The 19,800-nt window shown below is 45.5% G+C and overlaps 1 protein-coding gene, 1 non-coding gene and 1 pseudogene across 3 annotated transcripts in view; 1 reads left to right on the top strand and 2 right to left on the bottom strand.

Moving 5' to 3' along the window:
- The first annotated feature begins 859 nt into the window (after positions 1–859).
- Positions 860–19,800, top strand: part of PEX14 (peroxisomal biogenesis factor 14) — a 134,716-nt gene continuing 115,775 nt past the window's right edge. For both annotated transcript variants that reach the window (XM_029947003.1, XM_029947002.1), the window contains exon 1: positions 860–924. In XM_029947003.1, coding sequence (XP_029802863.1) covers positions 889–924 — 36 coding nt within the window. In that variant the 5' untranslated portion in view covers positions 860–888. The remainder of the gene's footprint in view (positions 925–19,800) is intronic.
- Positions 10,912–11,015, bottom strand: LOC115300545. Its single transcript, XR_003912714.1, has one exon. It is a non-coding gene; the product is annotated as a U6 spliceosomal RNA (small nuclear RNA).
- Positions 12,297–13,055, bottom strand: LOC115298340 (annotated as a pseudogene).

The following is a 19,800-nucleotide window of genomic DNA, read 5'->3' as shown; positions in this document are numbered from 1 at the left end:
GTGATTGTGAAGTTTGGTGAGTTCCTTGTACATTTTCGATATTAGCCCTTTATCTGATATGTCATTTGCAACTATCTTTTCCCATTCTGTCGGTTGCCTATTAGTTTTCTTGATTGTTTCCTTTGCCTTGCAGAAGCTTTTAAGGGTAGGCATTTAAAACAGTGTTTGGTAGGAGGAATTGTTACTTGAGGCAACGGTTTCAAAGCACAACTGTGATATGAACTGACTGATAGTTATATGCAGTCTTTTCGTGTAATTTTACATGTAGCTTAAAATTTAACAACTCAACCACTATAAAGTAAGAATGCAGAAGTCTCTCCTCTCCAAAAAGCTTCCTAGAAGGTCTGCAAACTGTTATCAGACTTCTATCTCCAAGATGCTGCAAGAGTATGTGTGTGTGTGTGTGTGTGTGTGTGTGTGTGTGTGTGTGTGTGTTTGGCCTGAATTTAGGAGCAGGAGTTGAGTCTTGGATCTTCTTATCACTAGCGGCTACCAAAGTGCCTGACAAATAGTAGGCTCCCAACAAATGGTACTCAACGGAACCACTAATTAATTAATTTCTAAGGATCTTCCCATTCATTCATTTATTAAAGACTTAGCAAGTCCCTGCCTGTGCCCAAGGCACTGTGGGGATGGTCAGAGATTTAATTCAATGAGAATAATACACATACAAAACTGCAAAAAAGAAGGACTTAGGATCTTCCTGGCCAGCAGAGACCTAACTGCAATTGCGTGAGGCGACCCAGACATGGGAGTTCCCCCTCCTCCTCCTGAGCCCTCCATCGACAGGCTCAGTTCCGGCTACTTTGGTCTGGGCGGGTGAGCGAGAGCGAGGGCGCTTGGGAGACGCCGCGCCCAGCGGCGATAGATTAGTCAGGCCTCGGAAAGATGGCGTCCTCGGAGCAGGCAGAGCAGCCGAGCCAGGTAAGGGGAGTGGGACTGCCCCGCCGTGGTGGCGGGGACCCCGGCTGGAGGGGGCGCTCGGCGTGCAGCTGGGAGTCGGGCGGCGGCCTTGAGTCTCTACAGCCGGGGGCCCCGACCTCTTGCCCCCTCCCGGACCCCGCCCCTCCCCCGGTTCTCGTCACCCGGCCCCTCCCCCGGTGACCCCTCTCGGACCACACGCCCAAGCTGAGGCTCGGGGGCGCCCGCGGGCCCCCACTTCCCGCCTGCGGACCCCTCGGGTCCCACTTGCGCTTGGCCAGGATGGTGGCGGGACCCTTGAGAAGCCTCCAGTCTTGAGCTGCGAGGGCCCCTCCTTGAGGAGAGAGGGGTGAGAAGCTCGGTCGTTCTCGGGTGTCCCCTCCCAGGAGGGCCCCGGCTCCACCAGGATTCCCACCCTCCCACAGCTTCAGCCTCGCGAGGTGGCCCCGCTGCCAGCCTCCTCGTCACCTTTGCGCTTTCCCTGCCAGTGGAGGGTCAGGAATGTCGTCGGACCCTCTCAGTACGTTGGTAGGAAGGGGACTCACTGTAAACAACAGACGCCACCAAGCTTTTGGCTGAGGATCCGTCCTTGCTTCCCAGACCCAGAGTTTGGTTTTCTCGCCAAGAGGGCTCCCTTCTAGCTTTTCAGCCACAGATTCAGCCAAATCGCACCCCATTAAGGGGACCTTGGGGACCAGTGTTCATGCTGTCAGGAAGCAGTGCATGATAAGGCCTATGAATGGGTTTGAAATCCGAAGGTGGGGTGGGCTGGGGTGGGGAGGACCGGGGTGAGTGGTACCTTGCATTGACTGAGGCTGTGCTATCACGCTGGGGACAAATTAACGTGTATTATCTAGTGTAATGCTCGTTACAACCTTTATGAAGTACAGGCTATTAGCCGCCGTTTCACAGGAGTGAATGCTAAAGGTCTGTAACATACCCCAGATCACGTGCCTGATCGGGTCTGCACTTAAACCCAGATGTGTGCGACTCCGCGCTTAGCCACACATGCTTACATTTAGTTAGGATTAGACGGAGGAAGAAGAAAATGGTTTCAATGTGGACTTCATCTCTCATCTCCTTGAATCACCTGTAGGCTCTTCACAGCCTAGTGGCATTTCACTTCCTTCCGAGGCAGAAGAACACTAATTTACTGTTTTATTCTTCAGGATAGGTCTGTTACAGGAAATGCACTTAGAGGAGCTGTGTGTTCCCCAGACCAGCTTCTGTTAGCAGAGCGAATGATTCAGAAAGAAGACGTCTGGATTGTAAAATATGGGAAATAACTCGACCAGTTCTGGCCTTCTCAGTGTTAGAAATTCTGGAGTGTGGGAGTGTCTGTGAGGTGGGGCCCTTCTTTCTTGCCTTGCCTCACTTAGCTCCTGAAATGCTGAGGCTCCTCAAAATCTGGGCTGTTCTGAATGGTTACATGTTAGGGATGACCCCAGCCTGGGATTAAAGGGTGTCTTCATTCCCTGATTCTTCTAGGACTTTTAGTTTGCCGGTGCTGTGAAGGTTACAAAGAGCTTGCCACTTGGAGCCATCGCAGTGCCCAAGGAGTCCTTTGGTTCTGGAAACTGCCCTCTCTGTACGTGTGTGGAAGGGATCGAAGGTCTTCCGAGGGGGTTTGGCCACATTGGTTGGGTTTTCAGCTCTGCTTCTCCTTTGCCCTCCTTTGCAAAGCTGGCAGACAGGGGATTGCGTCAGAACACGCTGGCAGTCTGGGGGAAACTTGAACTCCATGCCAAAATCTGTCATTGTGCAACAAGAAGCTGCAAATGCACACTTTTAAAGTGGACCAGCTTCCAGCGTTTGCTTGCCATTTCATTTTCAAGTCCTGATTGGCTTCGTTTCCCATTGCTCCGGTGAAAGCAGAGTGGAATTGAAAGACAATTTGGATAATTCCTCCAGACCTGGTGTGTAAGAAAGAACACGTTATGCCCATGGGGCTGAGTCAGTATTTGTTTCATAGAAGGTTTGTTCGTTGGCTTTGTGGCTTCAGTTTCTTGTTTTGAAAGAGACAGGTGATAGCCAACCCCTCTTCCTTGGAGAGGCAGTGCAGAGCAGTGGTGTGGGCCCAAAGCCCTCCTTATTGGCTTAGCATCCTAGCCCCACGACCTATAGCTGTGAGATCTTGGACAAGGGACTGAATTTTTTTTTAGTTTATTTTGGGAGAGGCAGAGTGAGACAGAGAGAGAGAGAATGAATGAATACCAAGCAGGCCCTGCGCTGTCAGCATGAAGCCAGACGTGGGGCCCGATCCCACAGACCTTGAGATCATGACTTGAGCTGAAATCCAGTGGTGATTGCTTGACCGACAGAACCTCCCAGGCACCCTCAAGTTATTGAACTTCTTGGCTTTAGTTTCTCCATCTGCAGAATAGGAATGATACTAGTGCGTATCTCATAGGGTTTCTCTGAGGATTAATGTAACTTATTGTCTTTAAATTTTTTATTTTTCATTTCTTTATTTTAAAAATATTTATCTTAGAAAGGGAGAGAGGGAGAGAGGGACGGGGGAGAGAGAGAGAAAGAAAGTAAGTAAGTAAGTAGGGGATGGGTAAAGAGAGAAGGAGAGAGAGAGAGAATCCCAAGCAGACTCCATGCTCAGCATGCATCCTGATGCAGGGCTCAATTTCACGACTGTGAGATCGTGACCTGAGCTGAAATCAAGAGTTGGATGCTTAACCCACTGAGCCACTCAGGTGCCCCTTCCTTCCTTCCTTCCCTTCTTTCTTTCTATTTTTATTCAGTATTGAGAGACAAAGAGACAGAGCATGAGTGGGGGAGCAGCAGAGAGAGAGGGAGACATAGAATCCGACGCAGGCTCCAGGCTCTGTGACATGAAGCTCAAACTCATGAACTGTGAGATCATGACCTGAGCTAAAGTCAGCTGCTTAACTGACTGAACCATCCAGGCACCCCTCTTTTTTTTTTTTTTTTAAACTGAAGTTGAGCATAGACTCAGAAAACACACAAATTAAATGTCCAGCTTGGAGGGTTTTCAGAGTGAACACACTCGTGTAGCCAGTACTTACATTAAGAAATCAAACATTATCAGGACCTCAGAAATTCCCCCTCCTCCGTAACCCTCCTGTCACTCACTGTCCAACCTCCAGAGGTTGCCCCTATCCTGACTAAAATCTGTAGACTCATTTAATTTTTTATTTCTTTATTTCTTTCTTTATTTAATAATTTGAGTGACAAAGTCCTTTGTAGCCAAAAACTTTACTGTGGAATTCTAATAGGTGTGTTGTGGTCAGTTTAATGACGTTTGACGAATGTGTATACCTCTGTAGCCACCACTACAATCAAGATCAAAACAGTTCTGTATGCTGCTTCCCAGTAAATCCTAGCCTTTGGCTTCAGGGAATTTCGAATTGCTTTCTATCACTGTATATTTGTATTTTCTAAAATTACAGATGAATGAACTAAAAATGTATGTATTCTTTTGTGTCTCGTTTCTTTTGCTCAGAGTAATGTTTGTCTAACTTCTATTATATCAGTAATTCATTAATTTTTAGTAGTGTGTCGTATTCTGTTGATGTGTTTACCAGTTTATGGATCTTTGGATTCTATGAATTACCTATTGCCGCATAACAGTATTACAGCAAATTTACACAAGTTGCCAAAAAGAGCCCGCATGTGTTGTTTCAGTTTCTGCGAGTCAGGACACAGTTTAGCCGAGTTTCACGAGGCAAAAACTCAAGGTGTCTTCTGGGGCTGTGATCTCATCTGGGTCTTGACCGGGGAAGGGTCTGCCCATGAGGCTGCTGGAGCGTTTCGCTCTTAGGGCCTGCAGGCACCTGGTGGACTGCTAATAGCAAACTGGCACTCTCTGTTTTTTTTGCTTCGGGGGTCTTCCTAACATGGTCACTTGGCTTCCTCAAAGCCAGTAAGGAAGAGAGCCTCATCGGAAAATGGACACTGCAGTTTTACATAATGTAACCGCCTACATGTAATTACATGCATCCTGTCACCATTGCCCTACCTTGTTGGCCTGAAGCAATTCACAGGTCCCGCCCACACTCAAGGGGACCACACACAAGCATGAATACTAGGAGGTGGGATCATGGCAGTCACCTTAGAGTCTGTTCCCCCACATGATTGGTTCTAGTTTGGGACTACTACAAATACTCATGTATTGTGGAGAGATAGGTTTTCTTTTCTTTTCTTTTCTTTCCTTTTTTTTTTTTTTTGTAAATACGTACAAGTGGAATTGCTGGGTCATATGGTAAGTATATTCTTAGCCTTAAATTGCTCAAGGGTTTTTGCAAAGTTGGACTATTTTTTGTTGTCATCAGTAGTATGTGAGCCTTCCAGTTGTCCTATATCCACACCAGCACTTGGTATTATCTGTCTTTAATTGTAGCCACTCTAGTGAGTGTGTAGTGGTGTTTCCTTGTGGTTTTAATTTGCATTTCTGTGATGACTAACATTAAGCATCTTGTGTTTTTTTTTTAAAAAAATTTTAATGTTTTATTTATTTTTGAGAGAGAGAGAGAGAGAGAGAGAGAGACAGCTTGAGCAGGAGAGGGTCAGAGAGAGAGAGAGGGAGATACAGAATCTGAAGCAGGTTCCAGGCTCTGAGCTAGCTGTCAGCACAGAGCCTGAGGCGGGGCTCGAACCCACTAATTGCAAGATCATGACCTGAGCCAAAGCCAGACGCTTAACCGACTGAGCTCCCCAGGCGCCCCTCTTGTGTTTATTAGTAGAAGCTGGGGTTCACTGTTCCAGTATCATCTGTTGAACAGATGACCCTTTCTCCGTTGGATTACCTTGCCGCTTTTGTAAAAAATTAAAAGATTGTATATATGTAGGTCAGTTTCTGGGCTCTATTTTGTTTCATTTATCTCTGTGTCTAGTCTAATGTAAATGAAATTCTGTCTTGATTGCTATAGCCTGTAAATCTTAAAATCAGATAGCGTAAGTCTTTTGATTTTATTTTTCAGAACTGTGTTAGCTTAGGTCCATTGCATATCTGTATAAATTTTAGATTCAGTTTAACAATTCTTACATAAAAGCATCTTGAGATTTTTATTAGGATTGTGTGGAATCTTTTGGAGGAGAATTGACATCTTAGCAACATTGATCTTCTAATTCATTAATGTGATATATATGTCCATTTAGGTGGTCTTATTTTTTCTCAGTGTTTTGTAGTTTTCAATCTGTAGGTCACGTACCCATTTAAAAATTTTTTTCTAGGTGTGCCTGGGTGGCTTAGTTGGTTAAGCATCCGGCTTCGGCTCAGGTCATGATCTCACGGTTTGTGGGTTCAAGCCCCGCATTGGGCTCTGTGCTGACAGATTGCTGAGAGCCTGGAGCCTGCTTTGTATTCTGTGTCTTCCTCTCTCTGACCCTCCCCTGCTCACGCTGTCTCTGTCTCTCAAAAATAAATAAAAAACATTAAAAAAATTAAAAAAACATTTCTCTAAATATTTCATACTTTGGCATGCTATTTATGGATTTCATTTAAAAATTTGATTTTTCAATGTTGTATTTGGGAGAGAGAGACAGTGCACAAGTGGGGGAGGGACAGAGAGAAGAGGAGACAGGATCCGAGGCAGTCTCCAGGCTATGAGCCATCAGCACAGAGCCTGACATGGGGCTCGAACCCATGAGCTGTGAGATCACAACCTGAGCTGAAGTCAGATTCTTTACCGTCTGAGCCACCCAGCACCCTTAAAAATCTGGGTGGCTCAGTTGGTTAAGCGTCTGACTCATAATTTTGGCTCAGGTCATGATCTTACGGTTCGCGAGATCGAGCCCAGCATCAGCTCTGCACTGGCAACACGGAGCCTGCTTGAGATTCTCTGCCTCACCGCCCCTCCTGCGCTTTCTCCCTCTCTCAAAAAGTAAAGAAAAAAAATTTTTTTCATTTTTAATTTTTGAAAGCTAGTATATAGAGATAGAATAAAATTACAGTATTATTTATAGTAGACAAGATATGGAAGTAGCCCAAGTGTCCATCAGGAGATTAACAGATAAAGACGTGAGATATGTACACACACACACACACACACACACACACACACAGAGGAATATTATTCAGCCGTTAAAAGAAACGAAATCTTGCCCTTTACAACAGCACAGATAGAGCTAGAGAGTGTAATGCCAAGTGAAATAGGTCAGAGAAAGACAAACACCACATGATTCTACTCGTGTGGAATTTAAGAAATAAGGAAAGGAAAAAAGACAAACCAAGAAACAGACTCTTGACTGTAGGAACAAACTGAAGGTGACCAGACTGGAGGTGGGTGGCGGGATGGGTGAACCAGGTGATGGGGATTAATGAGTGCACTTGTGATAAAAAAAAAAATGAAATGAAATTAACAAAATACATAAAATTGAGTTTGTATGTTGGCCTCATATCTGCAAGCTTGTTACACTCATAATTCTATAGCTTTTTGGTACATTCTTGGTGATTTCTCACATCTGTCGATGATCCTGTCATTTACAAATGAAGAGAGTTTTATGTATTGCTTTTCAACTTACATGCTCTCTAGGAGTTCAAATACAATGTTAAGAGGAATATTGAGAACAGACATTCTTGCTTTATTTTTGATCTTAGGGGAAAATGCATTCAGTCTTCACGTTTAAATATGATATTAAATATAAGGTTTTTTTTTAAACTTTTTATCTTTTTTGAAAGTTTATTTGTTTTGAGAGAGAGAGTGCAAGCAGGGGAGGGGCTGAGAGAGGGAGGAAGAGAGTCCCAAGCGGATTCTGCTCTATCAGCTCTCAGAGCCCCGTCGGGGCTCAGTCCCACTCATGACTTGAGCCGAAATCAGGAGTCAGATGCTTAACCAACTGAGCCACCAGGCGCCACGAGCTATGTTTTTGAAGGTGCCCTTTATCAAGTGGAGGAGATTCAACTTTTGTATTTAATTTGTTGAGCGTTTTTGAAAAAATTATGTGTGTTTTGACTGTTATCAAATGTTCTTTTTGCTGTTGATGCTCTTTTCTTTATTAGTATGGTGATTCATGTTGATTGATTTTTCAAATGTTAAATTAATTTTCTATTTATTGGATAAATTCCACTTGGTTTTGATGTATTATCCTTTCTGTATATTGTTGGATTTGGTTTGTCAGTATTTTCTTAAGTGTTTCTTCATTTATATTTAAGAGGGATATTGATTTATAGTTTTCTTTTGTGTGTGTCTGTGATATCTTTGTCTAGTTTTGGTGTCAAGGTCATATTGGCTTCGTTGGAAACTTTTACCTTTTTTTCTATTTTCTGAAATAGTTTGTTTGAGATTGGCATTACTTTTTCCTTACATGTTTAAGAGAATTTACCAGTGAACCCACCTGGGCCTACAATTTTCTTTTTTTTAACTTCCATTACATACTTACTTTCTTTTTTAATTAAATATTTTTAGTTATGTTATAAGTTTATTTTTTTTTAATAGTTTATTTTGAGAGAAAAAGAGAGAGAGAGAGTACGTGAGCAGAGGCAGGAGCGCAGAGAGCGGGAGAGAGGATCCCAAGCAGGCTCTACGCAGGTTCTACACTGTCATCACTGCCTCGCGTGGGGCTTGATCTCACAAACTGTGGCCTGAGCTGCTGGGGCTCAGCTCACTGAACCACCCGGGTGCCCTTCTCTTATGGTCTTTTAAGTATCTATAGACATGCAGTGATTTCCCTGTTTTCATTTATAACATTGTAAATTAGTGTCTTCTGTATTTTTTATTGATTGGTTTAGATAGAGGCTATCAATCTTAATACTCTTCCAGAAAACCAACTTCTATTTCATTGACTGTAATTTTTAAAATTTCTTTCCTTTTTTGTTGTTGTTTTAGAGAGAGAGAGAGAGAGAGGGAGCGTATGCACACATGTGAGTGCAGAAGGAGCAGAGGGAGGGAGAGAGAGAATCTTTTTTTTTTTTTTTTAAGCTTATTCTTGAGAGAGAGATCGTGAGCTTGCACACAAGGGTGAGGGCGGGGGGTGGGGGGTGGAGAGAATCCCAGTCTCCACGCCCAGTGTGGAGCCCAAGTGGGGCTCAGTCCGTGACGCTGGGATCATGACCTGAGCTGAAATCAGGAGTCCCGTGCTTAACCAACGGAGCCACCCAGGTGCCCCTATTTCTTTCCTTCTATTTTGGGTTTTGTTTGCTCTTATTTTTCTAGCACATTTTCTAAAGTTAGTACAGTACTAAAAACAGTAAATTTGCTTCCCAGCACTGCTTTAGTTGCATTCTGCAAATTTAGATAATGTTGTGATTTCATTTTTATACATTTCAGAATATTTTCTTACTTCCCCTGTGATTTCTTCTTTTACCCATAGATTATTTAGGAGTCTGTTTAATTTCCAAACATTTGGGATTTTTTTTTCCAGATTTTTTTTTTTCTATTATTGATTTCTAGCTTAATCTCATGGTCAGAGAGCATACTCTGTTTGGTTTCAACTTGGAAATTTGAGGTTTGTTTTATCGTCTGTCCTGGCCAATTTGCCTGGTGAACTTGAAATTGGATGGCGCATTCTGGTAATGTTAATTAGGCCAAGTTGGTTGATAGTGTCATTTAGGTCCTCTGTATCCTTACGGACTTTTTGATTAAGGAGGGTGGATTATTAAAGTCTCCAACTGTTAATTGTGGATTTGTCTATTTATAGCTTTTTAATTCTGTCTGATTTACGTAGTGTATTTTGGAACTTGGTTACTGTGTGCATACCCACTCAGGATTATTATGACTTCTTGAGTGACTCCTTCATTTTTGAGCTGTCCCTGCGTGTATTTGGTAACAGCTGCTCTGAAGTTGTCCGAGGTGAATACTGCTACCACAGCTTTCTTACGACGCGGGCTTGCAGGAGAGGTCTTCCATCCTTGCGCCTTTCCCCTACGTTTCTTTTAGTTAAAAGTGGTTTTCTACCAGATAGCATGCCACTGGGTCTTGCTTTTCCCCCTACAAACTTTCACAATCTATGCCTACTAATTGGAGTGTTGCATTTATACTTGAGGTAGATATAAATATGGTTGGGTTTAAGCCTCCATCTTGCAGTTTATTTTCATCTGTTCTTTGATCCCTATTGTCATGTCTTCTCTTGGATAGCATTAAAAATATATTTTTTAAAGATTTTATTTTTAAGGAATCTCTACACCTGATATGGGGCTTGAACCCACAACCCAGGATCAAGAGTTGCATGTTCTACCTACTGAGCCAGCCAGCCTCCCCAGACTGAATTGTTTTTTAAGGATTTCATTTGATCTCTACTATCGGTTTAGCTCTATCTCAATTTTTTTTTTGTCAGTAATTGCTGTGAGGTTTACCATATGTTACTGAAGGTTGGCAGAGCTTGCTTTCAAATGATAAACCAGTTCATGTGGAACATAAGAACCGAATGATAGTATAGTTCTGTTGCTTCTGTCTTCCGTTACACTGTTAGTGTCCTAGATTTTACTTGTACTATGTCATCAACCTTCCAGTGCATTTTGGAGAGACAGAGAGACAGAGTGTGAGTGGGGGAGGAGCAGAGAGAGAGGGAGACACAGAATCTGAAGCAGGCTCCAGGCTCTGAGCTGTCAGCACAGAGCCCGACGCGGGGCTGAAACTCACAAACCATGAGCTCATGACCTGCGCCCGAAGTCGGACGCTCAACCAACTGAACCACCCAGGCGCCCCTACCCTGCAGTGCGTTTTAAGTTATCTTTTTAAATTTTTAAAAATTAAAATAGTAGAAATAAATAAGATAAAATAAATATAATATATTTAAGATATCTTTGCTATTTACCAGCATATTTACCATTTCTGTCATTCTTTTATGTATCCAGTTTTCATCTGGTATTGGTTTTCTTCTGCTTACAGGATTTCTTTTAGTGCTTCTTGTGGTATGGATATACTGTTGACAAGTTCTTCTGGTTTTTTTTTCCTCTTAAAAAGACTTTATTTTGTATTTTTTTTAAGTTTTATTGTTTTAAATTTTAATTCAAGTATAGTTAACATGCAGTATAGTGTTTCAGGTGCGCAGTATGAGTCAGCAATACTGCACATTACAAAAATCACGGAGCACTTCACAGCTTTTCATGTCATCCCTGGATGAGGCCCATGCTGATCTCTGTATTGTTTCAAATTTAGTGTATGTGCTGCTGAATGGAGCATGTTTTATTTTGTATTTATTTTTAAAAGATACTCTTACTGAATGGGGCACCCGGTGGCTCAGTTGGTTAAGCGTTAAGTGTCTGATTCTTGATTTCAGCTCAGGTCATTGCTCATGGTTTGTGGGTTTGATCCCCCGTTCTGACAGCACAGAGCCTGCTTGGGATTCTCATTCTCATTCATTCTCTCTCTCTCTCTCCCCCTCTCCCCCTCTCTCCCCTTCTCCTTCCCTCCCTCTCTCCCCGTCTCTCCCCTCACCTACTCCTCCTCTCCCCGCACCTCCTGCTCCCCGATGTGTGTACCCTCTCTTTCTTTCTTTCCCTCTTTCTCAAAAATAAACAAACTTAAAAAAAGTGAAAATCTATTTTCACTAGATATAGAATTCTAGGTTGACAGTTTTAATCCCTGTGGGCATTTTAAATTCCTTTAAAAAAATGTTTATTTATTTATTTTTGTGAGAGACAGAGTGCGGTAGAGGGGCAGAGAGCAATGGGGAGGGAGAGAATCCCAAGCAGGCTCCAAGCTGTCAGTGCAGAGCTAGACGTGGGGCTTGATCCCACAAAATGTGAGATTATGACCTGAGCTGAAGTCAGATTCTTAACCGGCTGAGCCACCTGGGTGGGCAATTTAAAGATATGAGGCCATTGTAGTTTTTTAAATTAATTTTTAAAATTATTTATTTTTTATTTTAGAGAATGCAAGTGGGGCAGAAGGGCATGAGAAAGAGAATCTTAAGCAGCCTCATGCTCAGTGCAGAGCCCCTGACACAGGGCTTGATCCTACAACCCTGGGATCATAACCTGAGCCACACTCAAGAGTCAGATGCTCAACTGACTGAGCCACCCAGGAGCCCCATTACTGCAGTTTTTATTTGGCTTGTGTAGCTTCTGATCAGAAACCTGAGGTCATTCTTACTCTTGGTTAATATCTGTAGGTGATGGTTCTCTTTTTTTCTGGTTGCTTGTAAGATTTCCCCTTTTCATGGGTTTTTATTGTATTAAATATTTTTTTAATATTTTACTTATTTTTGAGTGACAGAGAGGGACAGAGCAAGCAGGGGAGGGTCAGAGAGAGAGGGAGTTACAGAATCCGAATACAGGCTCCAGGCTCTGAGCTAGCGGTCAGCACAGAGCCCGACGCGGTGCTTGAACCCACTAACTGTGAAATCATGACCTGAGCCGAAGTCAGACGCTTAACCAACTGACCCACTCATGAGCCTCTAAAAAAATTTTTTTAAACATCACAAATAAGATTTTTTATTTGTCACCATTAAACATCTAAATTTTAAACAGATTCTTGGACTGATGGCTCATATGCATCAGCTTGTTCAACTTTAGCACCGGTCTCATCCCCAGTAGCTTTTCCAGAACTCCTACCCTCACCGTGAAGCTCCATAAGTTTTCCCGATTCAAACTTGGGCTTCTTGAGCATTTTTACTTTTGTAACGAAGACATCATGGAGTGGATAAATAGACTGGCATGCCTTCTCTATGTGTTTTTCCATGCTGTTTGGAATGAACTCATTGACCACTTCTTTCAAGTCATTTGTCTGCAACTCTCGGGTCATGATTTCCGTCATCTTTTTCCAGATTTGGCGGACCTGTTGATGCTGAGCATAAGAGGTCTTCCAAATCTGGTGGTTGCGTTTTTTGGTGAATCCGACACGATATAGACGAAGCCAATACCCATCAGTAGTCTTGATGTCAACATGAGCCTCTATCATGGTTTTGACCGTGGAGCGTGTTTTGTCTGGGTGAGATCCATGCCACGGAGATTAGGCAGTTTTTGTCCTGAACATCTTCAGTGAGCAACTTGAGTTTCCTAAATGCAACGTCATCATTCTGCAGATCAGCAAGGCTTACTTCAGACACATGACCCTTGAGGCCATCAGATGCGATTTTGGTTCCTTGAGTTCTCATGACTAGTGTTGGTCCAATATTTCTTATATTAAACATTGCTAGTGCTTTTATATCCTACCAATCTTTCTTTGAAAATAGATCAGGCGCTTCTTGGCTCCCTTTTTGCCACCTCTTGTGAGGCCCTTGTTCTGTCGACCTCCTTGGCACTGCTGAGAGAGCCAGAAGGATGGAAGTGTAACTCACCTATTAAAATTTTTTAATGTTTATTTATTTTTGAGAGAGAGAGAGAGCACAAGCAGGGGAGGGGCTGAGAGAGAAGGGGACACAGAATCGGAAGCAAGTCCAGGCTCTGAGCTGTTTTCTCCCTACTCTGATCCTGTTTTCCTTTGAATTTTCTTTTTATTGACATGCATATATACATACATACACTATACACATTATATAATTGAATACATTAGATTAGCTTCAGGCATACAACATAAATACTCAATATATGTATTTTAAAAATTGCATTAGGGGTGTCTGGGTGGCTCTGTTGGTTGAGTGTCCGAGTCTTGATTTTGGCTCAGGTCACCATCACGGGGTCATGGGCTGAAACTCTGCAGCGCGCTCCACGTTGAATGTGGAACCTGCTTATGATTCCCTCTTTCTTTCTCTCTGCCCATCTCCCCCACTCCTGCTCCCTCTTTCTTTCTCTCTAAAGTAAATAAGATAAAATAAAAAATAAAATTGCATTAAATTCTTGAATAAAGTTATAACACTTGTCTCAATATTTTCATGTCTGCAAATTATTTCTGCTTTTTAAAAAATGTTTATTTAATAGAGAGAGAGAGAGAGAGAGAGCGAGCGCGCGTCTGAGTGGGCAAGGGGCAGAGATAGAGGGAAACACAGAATCCGGAGGAAGCAAACTTCAGGTTCTAGAGCTGTCGGCACAAAGCCTGATGTGGGGCTTGAGCTCACGAACTGCAAGATAATGATCTGAGCTGAAGTCAGACACTTAACTGAGTGAGCCACCCAGGCGCCCCTTCTTCTGCTTTTTCTTATTATTGTGGATCACACTTTCCTGCTTCTGGACATCTGGTGAGACTATTGATTGGATGCTGGGTGCTGCGAGTATTACATTGTTGAGGGTCTGGATTTTGTGGCCGTACTTTAAAGCATGTTGAGATCCATTCTGGCAGATAGTTAAATTACTTTTGTTCATTTTGATTCTGTCAAGTCTTTGTGTGTGTGTGTGTGTGTGTGTGTGTGTGTGTGTGTGTGTAAGATTTTTTAAAAATGATTTTTATTTATTTTTGAGAGACAGAGACAGCGCGAGCAGGGGAGGGTCAGAGAGAGAGGGAGACACAGAATCTGAAGCAGGCTCCAGGCTCTGAGCTGTCAGCACAGAGCCTGACGTGGGGCTCGAACCCAAGAACCGTGAGATCATGACCTGAGCCGAAGCTGGACGCTTATCTGACTGAGCCACCCAAGCACCCAAGATTTTCTTTTTAAGTGATCTCTACATCCAACATGGGACTTGAACTCACAACCCGAAGATCAAGAGTCACATGCTCTACTGGTGCCCCCATCAAGTATTTAGGCTTTGTAAGGGTGGATCTAGGGTGGTCTTTACCCTAGGGAGGATCTGCCCTCTCCCTACCAGGATGGGGCCCTTCAGGTCGTCCTGAGCGCCTTGGCTGAGCAGTGAGGACACGTCACTCCGGTGCTCGTGACTTTGAGGTCGGGGGGGGGGGGGGCTCTGGGAGCCGTTCAGCTGTGTTCTTCCTGAGCCTTGTGGCGGTTCGCTCTGTGTGTGCACACATTTTCATATTCAGCGAAGTTGTAAGGTAATTTCTGCAGATTTCTGGATCTCTCTCTCTGCATGTCCCTCTCTCCTCCCTGGGACTCTGTCCTCCAACTTTTAGCTGCCTTTGCCTCCCCGAACCCCAATGTCTGTTTCCTTAACTCAGTACTATACTCTGGTGGGCACCCCCTCTTCTTGGTCTGAAACTTGCCTCCCAGCGGAAAGCCGGGGTGATCCCAGGAACTCCTATCTTCGTTTCTGTCCTGTTAGGAATCCGTGCAGTCTGATGTCTGCAAACAGTTATGTCATATATTTTGTTTAGTGTTTTTAACTAGTGGGAGGTTAAGTCTGGTCTCAATTGCTCCATCACAGAGCAGAAGTCTGTTGGTTGATTTTGAGCAGAGGTGTGATAGGATATAACTTCTCTTCTCTCATCTGATTCTGTGAGGTGGTGGTATCGTTCCGTTATTTCCAGGAAGCAGGTTCAGAGAGGTTGAGCAGGACACTGTAGTCACCAAAGTTTTAGTGCCGAAGTTCACACACTTGCCTCAGCGCCGGTGCCTCTCAAAAAATATTTGACTCGAACCTTACTCTTCTCTGCATGGAACTGTGGGCCAGCCTGGCCTAGGGCATGTCCAGAGTGACACAGCCGCATGGCAGGTGCGAGACGGGCACCCCTACACCGGCTGTTCTACCGGTTGCTCGGATCTGAGCTGTGTGTGCAGTTGGCCATCGCTGTGCTTCAAGGTCAGCACTTGGGCGCGCCTCCTCGGGGAGGCCAGTGCCTGCGCAGGAGTGAGAGCACCGTTGTCCCTTTCAGATCGGGAGCACTTCTGTCTGCCCCTGTGGTCTGTTTTCGTCCGTTCGTTTTTTAAAACAGCTCTCAGGCTTCTGCTCTTCTTCTCTTCCTGCCATCCGCGGTTCGGCCCCCAGGGCTCCTGACTGCGCGTTGGGTGCCGTAGAGCCTGTGCCTCTGCCACCTTCGCAGAGGGCCTCAGCTGGCGGTTTCTACGCCTGTTATTATTATTTTTAAAAATTTTAAATGTTTTTTTATTTATTTTTGAGAGACGGAGAGAGACAGCATGAGCAGGGGAGGGTCAGAGAGAGAGGGAGACACAGAATCCGAAGCAGGCTCCAGGCTCTGAGCTAGCTGTCAGCACAGAGCCCGCCGCGGGGCTCGAACCCACGAACTGTGAGATCATGACCTGAACTGAAGCCAGATGCTTAACTGACTGAGCCACCCAGGCTCCCCTATTATTATTTTTAAAGTCAAAACCACCCTCTCAAGACTTGCAGGAACAAGGTGGAATTTATGTGTAGAGGTTTGTCTTGAGCCAGAAAACAGATTTGACCCCCGACCGGGGGCCAATGCGGGGGTGGGTGCCTGAGAATTGGAGGGCGCTCTGAGAGCTGGGCTTGTGAGGCTGGCGGGCCTGCATGCGCGGGGGCACTGAGCTTCTGCCGGGTGGTAGGCCGCACAGACCTGCGCCCTTCCTTGAGGTGACACTAGAGCTGCATGTTAAAGGTGGGTGTCTGTGCTCCCCAATGGCACAGGGGGCATGATGGGCCGGAGTCTCGGGGGGTCCTGTTGGGGCTGGAGTGGGACCGTTCTTCACGCACTGCTGGAGAGAAAGCCTTTCAGGCCCCTGCTTCTAAGCGCCAGTGAGAGTCCCCGGTCACCATGACGGCCGCAGGGGCTGCGTGTGTAAGAGAGAGAGAGAGAGAGCACACGCACAGACTGGGGAGGGGGGAGAGAAAGAGAATCCCAAGCAGGCTCCACACGCAGTGCAGAGCCCGACATGGGGGTCGACCCCATGACCCTGGGCTCACGGCCTGAGCCGAAACCAAGAGTTGTACACACAACCGACTGAGCCACCCAGGTGCTCCACCTCCACACGTTGGCAAATTCCTCTCTGGGGTGTGTGTGGGGGTGATCCTGCCCTGGGGTGAGAACCGCTGGGCCGAGGCGTTGCCCGGGGAGCAGGCCAGGTTCGTGGTAAGGTGTGGTGAAACCTGCCGTGGTCCTCTGCTGGCTGCTTTCGTGCGTGTGTCCATGAAGCGATTCCTTTGTTTTGATGTTTTAAATAAAACAAACAGCTGAGCTATGTATTGGATATGCATGATATTTTAAGCACTGAAGATCAGCCTTCAGTAAGATGGTAAAGTGCCTGCCTTTAAGGAGTTTAAAATCTAGTAGGAACAGGTAGGTAATAACTGGTGACCCAGTGAAGGGTTTCGGTGGGTATTACCAAGGAAATCAGTATGGAGAGTGGGCAGGGTGAAGGCTATTTGGGTCACCAGGAAACCCTTGTCTAAAGAACGCTGAGGTGAGAAGTGGGGATGGTCCATTTTAGACTGCAGGTGTTTCAGCACGAGCTGGAGATCATCTCGAATCTCCTCAGTATCAGGTGAGAAGTCCTCTGTGAGTTCACTGATAAAGCCTGAAGGACCTCAGTCCCGCTGTGGGTTCGAACAGGGTATGGGGGCGTCTTGCAGCTCTGAGCCTGAGCTTGGGGCCCTGGCTCAGCCCTGTGCTGAGACTCCAGAAGGCTCTGGAAGTCCAGACTTGCGGAATTTGGAGAGTGCCACCGTTCAGATTCCTTGACAGGGGTACACACGTGCATGTGAGTTCTTAAACGCCTTGAGTGTCCCTGGGAGAATCTGCAAGGAGCCAGCATCAGTGGTCAGCCCCCAAGGGAGAGGGGAGTGTTGGAATGAGAGAGAAGCTTTTTTTTTTTTTTTAATTTTTGGTCTTTATTTTATTTTGAGAGACAGAGACAGAGAGTGAGTGGTGGAGGGGCAGAGAGATAGAGAGAGAGGGAGACACAGAATCTGAAGCAGGCTCCAGGCTCTGAGCTGTCAGCACAGAGCCCAATGCGGGGCTCAAACCCATAAACCATGAGATCATGACCTGAGCTGAAGCCCGGCGCCCCCCAACTTTTTAATATTCACTTACTTTTTAAGTGGAATACACTTGGGTGGCTCACAGTTTAGAAGGGTACAAAAGGGTATGTGATGAAAGAGACTTAGTACTCTGTACTGTTTTCCCTCTGGCAAACGCTAGCTATTCAAGAGGTGAACTCATTTTAAGGGAAGTTCCTTGGTGGTCATGATTCATAGCGATTCCTTGTATTTTAGGAAGAAGAAAGCTGTGGGTTAAGTCAGAATGGGGCTTCCTAAACATTAAAGCTGTTTGAGTTAGTTTTGTTGAGTCACATAACCCACGTTCTTTGTTGGGGCTAGCATTAAGAGTGTTGCTTAATAAAGTGTGGTCTAAACAAAACTCGATCATTTTATTTTCTTTAAATTTTTTTTTAAGTTTATGTATTTTGAGAGAGAGAGAGTTGTATACACACATGCTAGCACTGGTAGGGAGGGGCAGAGAGAGAGAATCCCAAGCAGGCAGAGACCCATGTGAGGCTTGAAACCGCCAACCGTGAACTTATGACCTGAGCCAAAGTCAAAAGAATCCGGACACTCAACCGACTGAGTCACCCAGGCGTCACCTGCTCCCCCCAATTTTATTTTTTAACATAGGCTCCATGTCTAGTGCGGAGCCCCATGTGGGGCTCGAACTCAACGAAACTGTGAGATCATGACCTGCGTCGAAACCAAGAGCCAGACACTTAACTGACTGAGCCACCCAGGTGCCCCCAGAACTTGATTATTTTAAGTAGACTCGTTCAAATCCCTTAACCACCAGTTGCTGGCTGAGTCATCACAGGCATGTTATTTATCTCCTTTGCCTCTGTTTCCTCATCAGCAATAATTTCATACATGTAGAATTACATGAAGAAAGAGGTAAATAAATGTTAGCACTTAGTATTTGCCAAATGGAGTGAAGGAAAGCCCTCAGGAAGATAATGAACTTTATTCTGTAATCCATTCGGTTGAGTGAGAACTGTTCTATTCTTTGTTCCCTTTCATTCATTCAGCAAATATCTGCGGAAGGCCTAACCTGTGCCTGATAACTGGCCTGGGCCCCAGGGACACAGTGATAAGCACCCAGTTTCTGCCCCCGTGGAGTTCATAATCTGGTGTGCGACACAGACATGGGTCAGATAATCACACGAGTAAAATTGCAGTTCTCAGTCCTTGAAAGAGAGGTGCATGGCATTAGGGTGTGATACGGAGATTTCATTCACCGCGTCGTGATGTCAGAGAAGAATGCTCCCCGGAGGCAGTGACTTAGCTGAGTCGAACTGTCAGAGGCTCGGGCAGGGATAGCATGTGCAAAGACCCGTGAGTCTGTTGGGTAGAGCTGGGCAGCGTGTGTCACACAGACCGGAGTTGTAGTCAGTGGATGCAAGGCCGTGTAGCCACACCAAGAAGGTTTTCTGCATTCGGGCTGCTGTTGTAGATGTTTACGGGGTAGGATCTGATTATTACCACTTTGAGAAGGTAGAGTCTGTGTGCAGTTTGGGAGACGAATTGGAGGCGAGCCCACATGGATGTGGGTTAGCTGGTACTTAGGGTATTGGAGTGGGCCAGGCAGAAGATTGTGGCAGCTTTGGCTCAGGTGGTGACGGTAGACGTGGAGAGACGTGGAGGGACTGATTGCATGGATATTTAGGAAGGAATATCGACAGGACTTGCCCAAGCATTAGCTCCGGTGAGTGGCAGAGAAAGAGCTGTCAAGAATGGCCCTTTGGACTCCAGTTTGTATATTGTGGTGGGAGGTTGTGCCATTGGCTCAGACAGGGAATACTGGAAGAGGACAGGTGAGGCAGCGGGAGAGGCTTACGCATCCTGCTAAGGGACTTGTTGAGTCCAGAGGAAGCTGGGAGGCAGCTGGATGTAGCTCTAAATGCACGTTATCGCCGCCGCGGGGGTGGGGGGAAGCGGGAAGGGAAAGCGGGCCCAGGTTCCTGGAGACTTTCCCCTTGGCTTCGTGCAGGCTGACCTTGCCCTGGGACTTTGGATGAGGGGTGAGGGTCCTTCTCCCAACCAGAGTCCTTGCCACTGTGCTGTGTGCCAGCGGTGCGGGGGCAGCTGGGTGTGAGGAGGTCTCTGGGGCCCCTCTGTGGCCTGGACTCTCTCCTCTCCCACCTTTGGTGTTTCCTTTCCCTGAGGAGGCCTGGCACTTGCCGTCTGAACGAGCTGGGAAGAGTGTGGAGGCTGGAGGCTGGCTCCTGAGACCTGCC

The sequence above is a fragment of the Suricata suricatta genome, chromosome 8 (genome assembly GCF_006229205.1).
Source record: "Suricata suricatta isolate VVHF042 chromosome 8, meerkat_22Aug2017_6uvM2_HiC, whole genome shotgun sequence".
NCBI lineage: Eukaryota > Metazoa > Chordata > Mammalia > Carnivora > Herpestidae > Suricata > Suricata suricatta.
This window is presented reverse-complemented; position numbering and strand designations above follow the sequence as displayed.